Genomic DNA, 8,113 nt, shown 5'->3' on the forward strand with positions numbered 1-8,113 from the left:
GAGCCCTCCTTCCTGTCCCCCAGGGAGGTGACAGTGTCCTGGCAGAGGGTGCTCACCTTCCCTGAAAGCAGACACAGTATCCTGGTGCTGGGCTCAGCAGAACAAGTTTCTGCTGAGCCGCAGGAATGCCGGGTCCCACGCTGGACACCAGCACAGCTCCAGAATCCCGGGGCCAGCTGCTGCCAGTGCCCTTCCTTGCCATGGCACTGCTCGCCGGGGCCGGGCTGGGGGAGAGCAGAGCCCTTACCGGCCCGCGGCACTGACAGATGTCTCACGAGATCAGTGGGCCGGGGAGAGCAGCTGGAACTGCCAAATGTGACAGCTCCATCAGGCTCTGGTGACAGCCAGCATCCCGCTGCGAGCCCCGGGCCGTGTGGGCACGGCTGGCCCCGGGTGTGCAGGGCAGCGGGCAGTGGGGCACCAGGCTGCTGCCTCTGCACAGGTGCTCAGCAGGGAAGTGTGGCTGCAGGAGCGTGTCAGCATGGAATAACGGGGTACCCACCTCCCCAGCGTGCCCCCTTTGTGCCAGTGCTCACAGGAGCTCTTTTGTATTCAGTGGCCAACCCTTGCAGCCAGGCGGTGCTGCTATTCCCAGCCTTCCTGCCTGCAACAGGATTTAGGGCTCTGCTGGCGGCATTCCTAAATGACAGCTCGGCCAGATGCATCCTAACTTGACCCATCATTTTGGAAGCAAACTTTGCAGATAGGTGAGCATCCCAGGAGGGGGTTCTTCACACTTAGTGGCCTTTCCCTGCACCAGGGTAAGGGTGCTGCTGTTCCAGGCCCCCAGTGCTGCAGGTCTCCGTGGTCCTGCTCTCTGGATACTGGAGATTCCAGCCTCAGGCTCACCTGCACCTGTGACTCTGGCCCCAGCAGCCATCCCGACAGGCATCATTTGCAGGGGTGGCAGGCATCCCTTCACCCCTTTGGACCTCTCTGCCTCCCCTCTCACAATTAGTGATGCTCCGGCAAAGGCAGCTTGGCACAGTGCCTTCCTGCTCGCTGGTGCCTGCAGCTCCGCTCACCTCACTGCATCCATCCCCTCACTGCATCCATCCCCTCACTGCATCCATCCCCTCACTGCATCCATCCCCTCCCTGTGCCCATCCCAGCCGCCCGCCAAGGCACCTTCTGCTGCATCAGCAGTACCGCGCTCGCCGCTCCCGCAGCGCCGGCTGCCAGCGCTGCCCAGCCCCGCTCCCTCTGTACTTTTCCTGTCTCTCTTGCCAGCTCTGCAGCCCTTAATGCCTCAACCCACAGGCACTGCTGGCATCCTATCAGGCTCCCCTGGGACGTCCCCGTGCCCTGCAAAGCCTCCTGCTTTCCCTCTCCCCTCCTGCTTTGTGCTGCCGGCCGGCCGGGTGGGCAGGAGAGCGAGCCGCGAAGGGGCTGGAGTGGGGATGAGGAGACTCAGCGTGCCCTGAAGGTGACAGGTCGTGGCACCCCGGACACACAGGCAGCATCCCTGGCAGCTGAGCTGCTCTCACACCCGAAAAGAAGCAATGCAGTCTGAGGAGCCATGCTGCAGTGACTACCAGCAAGGGAGGTACAGCCCCAGCGGGTCCCTGGGACGAGCTCTGCCGGGACATGTGCCGTGTGTCACCCAGGACTGCAGCCCGGAGAAACGGTCAGTGCTGTTCCTGGTGCTGGCAGCACCTCCCCTGCTTCCCCCTGTGCCTGTTTTGGGATGCGTCACCTCCCGCAAACAGCTGCTCTGCACAGGGGTCGGTGTCTAATGGACCAGAGGTAAAGCTCTGCCTGAGCTCCTAATGGAGATCCCCCACCGCCACCTTTTAGGATGTGGGCGGCTCAGGGCAGGTCTAATGGATGTGGCGGCGAGGAAAAGGTTGCTGACACATGAACTTAAGTGCAGCCAATCACTCTGGAACGAGCTCACGGTGAGAAAAATAAGTTCTCAAAGTGTTCCCTTTGGCGCAGGGTGGGTCCCCTCTGTCCATCAGTGTCTGGCTCTGCATCCCCACCTGTGTCTGCTGCCTGCCTTGGGGCTGGGAGGTGCCTTGGGGATGGAGGGCAGAGACGTGTGTGCTGTGGCTCTGCTGAGATGTCCCAAATGAGAGCTGAGCCCCATTTGCCCTGTTTTGTTGTCCTGCTGGCAGCAGCAGGGAAGCCACCAGCCTAAGTGGCACTTTGTCCCCTTCCAAAGGTCGCCCAGGGCAGCACCAGCCTCGCATTCCCAGGCCATCAGAGAATTGTTAAGGCTGGAAAAGCCCTCTAAGGTCATCACATCCAACTCTGAAGCCAGTACTGCCAAGGCCGCCACCAAACCCTGTCCCCAGTTGCGACATCCACGTTTTTTGAACTCTTACAGGGTTGATGACTCCAACACTGCCCTGGGCAGCCTATGCCAGCACTGGACAACCCCTTCTGTCAAGAAATTTTCCCTATTATCCAACCTAAACCTCCCCTGGCAACTTGAACCCATTTCCTCTTGTCTTATTACCTGGGAGAGAGAACCCGACTCCCACCTGGCTCCACCCTCCTGTCAGGGAATTGCAGAGAGCGAGAAGGTTCCCTCTGAGCCTCCTTTTCTCCAGGCTGAGCCCCCCCAGCTCCCTCAGCCTCTCCTCATCAGACTTGAGCTGCAGCCCCTGCTCTGGACACGCTCCAGCACCTCAGTGTCCTTCTAGTGAGGGGCCCAAAACTGACTCCAGGATTCGGGGTGCGGCTTCATCACAGGGAGACCGTCACTGCCCCGGTCCAGGATCGCTCCCCGATTCCCCGGGCTGGGAGGACGCGCGGGGCGGGGGAGCGCGGGGATGCGCAGGGGGATGCGGAGAAGGGCGGAGGAAGGCTCAGCGCAGCCCCGCCCGGCGCGGCCCCGCCCGGCGCCGCTCGCCCTCCGCGGGGGCGGCCAGAGCCGGGCGCTGCGGGCAGCAGGGACCGCTCCGCTCCGCACAGCCACTCGCAGCCCCGCACCGCGCCGCAGCCATGGCCCCGGGCTCGCCCGCCGCTCACCGCCGCGCCGCGCCGCCCCTGCTGGCCGCGCTCCTGGGTAAGGGGCGCGGGGGGCTGCGGGGACCCGCTCCGCGCCCCGGGTACCGCCCGCGTCCTGCCCCCTCCCCCGGCTCTCCGGCGGGGACCTCGTCCCGGGGACCCGAGGCGGGGGGATCCCGCTCCGCGCCCCCCGCATCCCGCCCGCCGCGCCCGCGGGCAGTAACGCCGCTCTCCGCTCTGCAGACGGACGGTCCGGGGGATAAGTCACTTGGCCAAGGTGACTTCGCAGCCGAGCCCGAGCTCCGAAGTCCCGGCTCCGGCCCCTGCCCTGCCCGCACCAGCGCTCCCGTGGCCGGCGCTTCTCCTGCGAGCACTGCGGCTGCAACCCCGCTTTGCCCCGCTCCTGCGCTGCCCGTGACCGGGGGATGGCCCGGGGAGGCCATGCACTGCTTCAGCGCCAGCACGCCCGCCGACAGGTCATTGTCTCAACAGTTCATTTTGTACAACGACCATTCGCATGCGCTTGGCCCCCCGGCGCGGGGCCGGACCCCGCGCCGCAGGGGCCGCTGCTTCGGAGCATGATGCCCAGCCCTGTGCCCGGGGATGCCCGAGATTCCCCCGCCACAGGGTGCAGGGAGGTGCTCGCAGCCTTCCCTCCCCGCTGCACACCTGGGGCTGGCTCCAGCCCCCCGCATCAGCCTCACGCACCCGCTGCACTCCTGCTCCCGCGGGTCGTCCCCGTGCCAGCCTGGGAACGAGGGCTGGATGTGCAGCGCTTGCTACTGGGAAACTCCCTTGGGAGGCGTGTAAGAGGGCATAGTTCTTGAGTTTAAGGGAGCTGGAGACGCAAAAAAAGAGGCATGTAAGTACCTGACTCCCTGCAGGATTTGGGTGCCAGCGCCTGGTGCCTCCTCAGACAGGGGCAGTGCAAGCTGCTTTGGGCATGGGGCTGGCACTGCCTGGTAGGAGAAACTTGGAGATGCTGGAGACCACTTAGGGATCTGGGATTCCGGATGTGGAGGTGTGAACCTCATCCCACAGGTCACTCAGGTGGGCTGGGGGTTGATGAGGGAGGTGGGAAGGGGAGAGCTGGGCAGGTCTCTGTGTGTGTGTGCGTTTCAGGAATGTTGTGCTCCTCAGGGAGTGGCATCGAGCTCCTGGCTGTGCCAGAGAGCCCTGGCATGGCCCCTTCCATTGATCCCAGCCCCACGGGAAGGGTGAGGGCCACGTGTCCTGTCCCACAGCACGTCATACCTGGGCTCCAGCTGGCCTGGGAGCTCCTTCCTTGAACCCCTCTGGAGAGGAACCCGGCCAGCCTGCCAGGCACGGCTTGTGCCTGTGCCAGGAGGTCACGCTGGCTGTTCTGGGCAGTGAAAGTTTTTGCAGAGCAGCTTTCCCGCAGATGGTGGCCCTGGGTGAGCACATTGCTCAGTGGCTCTGGGACCCCTCGCCAGGCCCCAGCCCCTACAAGAGCAAAGAGCAGGTGGCCAAGGCTCTGGCTCAAGGCAGGGGTGGCTGCTCCCTCTTCCCTTTGGCTCTCTCTTAGGGAATGCTGGTGCCTGCAGGCATGGAGGAACCTGGAGCCCCCGAGGGTGGGAGGTGTGGCCCTGTGCTCTGAAGGCTGGGGCTCTGGTGGTGCAAAGTGCAGCAGCTTTGGGCATATGGAAAAGTAATGCTGACAGCTGGTGTGTGGCAGGTTCAGTCAGTGATCTCCCAACGTGTTTTCCTTTGTGCTTTATTTAGTGGTAACATATCAATTTTGTCTTCCTGAGACCACAGCGTGACAGGAACAAGGTCAGCCTCGATTTACCCCACACATTCAATTCAGATTATGTTCATGACATTCTAACAGTGGCAGACAGGATTAGAAGTGTTACAAGCTGCAAGGAATCATCTTTCCTGGAAGTAAGTGTCCGCTTGCAGCACCCTGCCAGCTCAGACGTACCTGCAGAGCCAGGCATCCCTCTGCCAACTCCTACTCCAGGTAGCAGCACGATTCGCCTGGGGCACTCCTGCCTGTGCAGTCCCCTCTGTAGCATCCTCCAGGGCTGGCCTTTGAGCCTGGCAGCTGCAGGAGATTCCATCTGGTGGGGAGCCACTCCCTGACGTTTGCCACTGCCTCTGGAGCACGACGAGGAGTGCTTGTGTGTAAAGTTAAATAACTCCTTCCCTGCAGTGCTTGCAATGCAGCACTGCAGCAGGGCCCGGAGCCCAGGATGCAGGGCTCTCGGGCTTGGCTCCGGCTGCGACGTGCCTGGGGAGCTGTTAGCACCAGCATGTGTGGGAGAATAAATCAGCAGCCGGGGCGGCTGCAGAGAGATGTGAATCTGAGACTGAGGGCGGTGTGTCCGAGTTAAGGTGTTGGAGGAGCCAGGGATGGGCTCGTAGCTGTGGGAAGGGCTGTGTCCCCCCTGGCTTTGGTGTCAGAGTGCCCAGGGAAAGCTCTGCAGGGGTGGCTGAGGTCTGGGCAAGGGGAGGACGGTGCCTCGCTGGGCTGTGTCACGTCTTAGCCGTGCCACATCATACGAACGGGATGGGGCCGTGTTGTGCTGGGGATGGGGAGCAGGGCTGTTCCTCTGGCCAGGAACAAAGCATCCCTGTGTCCCCTGGGAGGATCTGTGTGGACACTGCCCGATGCACAGGGGTGCGGTGCCAGTCCCCGTGTGCCACCCTGCGAGCTTGGAGCTGCAGCCGGGCTCGTACCTGCTCCTTGGTGCCTCTCTCTGCTCTCGGGGAGGCGAGGAGCAGGAGAGCTGCATTCTGCAGTTTGAAGGTCATCTGCCAGCTCCGGAGGGAGCCGAGGCTCCCGGCTCCTGGGAGTGAGGGTGCTGCTCCAGAGGGTCACCCAGAGCTGTGCCGAGCTGCACTGGCTGCGGGAGGGACGGCGGGTGGCAGGCGGCCAGGACAGCAGCGCTAATTACTGCTCCAGCTCCTGCCTGAAGAACAGAGCTCTGCTTTGCTTTGGCTTTTTTTTTTCTCCCCCTTTAAGGTTTAGCTGAAAGCCTGTGGATAACATGCAAATCAGGGCTTTCATTTGTGCGCTTCACTCGCCGTGGTATTGTGGTTCCCTTCGAGCCCGCGCTGCCCCTGTGGGTGCCAGCCAGCCCCAGGTCCTCCAGGAGCAGGTCCCCTCTCTCCCCGAGCCACACGAGGGCTGGGGACAGGCACCTTTGCTCCTGCCCTGCCCTGCCCGAGGGGACAAGCCCGTGCCCTCACTCTCTCCTCCCCTCTCCCTGCCAGGTTTGCACGTCTTGGCCATCGTCTTCGCCTTGGAGGTGTCGGTGGGGAAGACCAACACTGTGACGGCTCTGAATAACACCGATGTCCTGCTGCCCTGCATCTTCAGCACCTGCATAGGCTTCCAGGACCTGGTCTTCACGTGGTATTTCAACTCGACAGAGCTGGTGGGTGGCTGTCCTGGCTTTGCCTCTGCTTTTCTGGCAGGTCCTTTTGTGCTTCCCCGGTTCAGACCAGCACTGCAGTTCTCACAGCTCCCTTTCTCCTCGTGCAGGATGCCCATCTCTCCGAATGTCACCAGCTCTAGGGGGGACAAGGCTGTGCAAACAGGGTGACTCAAATCCCCCAGCATATCTGTGCTTTTGGCAGAAAGCTGTTTCAGATTTGCTGCTGCCCACAGGCTCATTTATTTTCATAAATTAGCTGTTCAGGTGCAGGTTTGCAGTTTGGGCAAAGTGTAGTTAATTTTCTCCTCCTTCACTTGCTCTCTAATACTAAAGCTTCTGTATAGATTTGCTTCCTGCTGGGAGTATTCAGCTCCTCAACTCCCTAGCAGGAGGGCTAGTTTGGAGCAGCTCTGGCCAGCAAAGGGGCCATCTCTGCCAGGGTTTCCCCCATGTTTTAGTTGGTCTGTACCATCACCACAGAGCAGGTCAGATTAATCTGCTGTTTCCTGGTAAGATGTGCAGCAGGTCCCCCTCCTGCTTTAATGGGGTGTGCTGGGACTGTGCCTGTCTGTGCGTGCAGAGCTGGGGCAGGGCACCCTCAGGAGAACTCACGTGGGAATGCTGGGAGCCCAGCTGACCCCACACCCTGCACCCCTGCAGATCTACCAGGGCAAGATAAAGAACAAGGCCACGGAGCCCACCCTGGTGTCGCGCAACCCGCGGGTCGAATTCGTGGGCTCGACCACCAGCAAGGAGAACAACATCTCCATCGTCCTGAGCAGCGTGGAGTTCAGCGACGCCGGGAAGTACACCTGCCACGTCAAGAACCCCCTGGAGAGGAACGCGCAGCACAATGCCACCATCACCCTCACCGTGGTGCACAAGAGTGAGTGCTGGCCAGGGCTGCCCTGAGCGGCACTGGGGTGGTGGAGATGCCAACCCGTGCCGACCTCCCCCTTGGCTCACCCTTGTGGGGTGTCCTGGAGGTGGCTGGCATCCCTGACGGGCAGGGCTCGTGCCCCTCTGTGCTGCCGTGGGAGGGGTAGCTGCCTTTCTGGGGTGGGATGTGCAGCCGGGAGCTCCCCGCTCCCCTCCCGAGCCCCCTCAGCACCTTCTCTCCCGCAGTGGTGGAGACAGACAACACCGTGACGCTCATCATCGTGGGCGTTGTGGGGGGGCTCATCGGCCTCCTCATCCTCTTCATGCTCATCAAGAGGGTCGTGCTGTTCATCATCAAGAAGACCCAGGACGGGAAGTGAGTGTGGGGGGCGCTGCCACGAGCCGGGGCTGTGGGGAGAGGGGTCAGGAGGGGCTGTCAGCTGGCCCACGGTGCGCTCTTCCCACAGGAAGGAATGCCTGGTGAGCTCGTCAGGGAACGACAACACCGAGAACGGCCTGGCCGGCTCCAAGGCGGAACAAAAAGCACCACCAAAGGCATGAAGCGGCGGCGCCCCGAGCCCACCCCGCAGGGGGAGCCTGGGCAGGGGACGAGCCTTTCCCTTTTGTTTTCTTTCCGAACTGCCAACGCTTGAGACATGTTTCTATTACACACGTGCCTGCAACCTGCACTGCTTCTCGGAGAAGGCTTCGGCTGCCACGGGGACTGGGAGCTTCTCGCGCGCTCGGACTGGGAGGCTGCTGGGGCAGAGGGAGCCGCCTGCTCCGCTCTGAGCCAAGGCAAGAGGGTGCCGGGCAGGCAGGGAAGGGCCCGGGGGCTGGGGGTGCCCTGGCGTGCAGCTGGGCAGGCGCTGTGC

At 62.5% G+C, this 8,113-nt stretch overlaps 1 protein-coding gene across 1 annotated transcript; it reads left to right on the forward strand.

The window, feature by feature from the left end:
* Window positions 1-2,949: 2,949 nt before the first annotated feature.
* Window positions 2,950-7,956, forward strand: SCN4B (sodium voltage-gated channel beta subunit 4). The gene is made up of 5 exons (XM_027881305.1): window positions 2,950-3,013; window positions 6,196-6,359; window positions 7,020-7,245; window positions 7,485-7,614; window positions 7,706-7,956. The coding sequence occupies exons 1-5, from the start codon at window positions 2,950-2,952 to the stop codon at window positions 7,797-7,799; spliced, it is 678 nt and encodes a 225-aa protein (XP_027737106.1). The 3' UTR covers window positions 7,800-7,956.
* The last annotated feature ends 157 nt before the right edge of the window (window positions 7,957-8,113 follow it).

This window comes from Empidonax traillii, unplaced genomic scaffold (genome assembly GCF_003031625.1).
Source record: "Empidonax traillii isolate 1590-97213 ecotype Southwest subspecies unplaced genomic scaffold, ASM303162v1 scaffold87:size1256882, whole genome shotgun sequence".
Classification (NCBI taxonomy): domain Eukaryota; kingdom Metazoa; phylum Chordata; class Aves; order Passeriformes; family Tyrannidae; genus Empidonax; species Empidonax traillii.

Coding starts and splice junctions, on each gene's coding strand:
- SCN4B (XM_027881305.1), top strand. CDS start 2,950: ATGGCCCCGGGCTCGCCCGCCGCTCACCGCCGCGCCGCGCCGCCCCTG. Junction 7,246..7,484: donor CCTCACCGTGGTGCACAAGA/GTGAGTGCTGGC, acceptor TCTCTCCCGCAG/TGGTGGAGACAGACAACACC. Junction 7,615..7,705: donor AAGAAGACCCAGGACGGGAA/GTGAGTGTGGGG, acceptor CTCTTCCCACAG/GAAGGAATGCCTGGTGAGCT.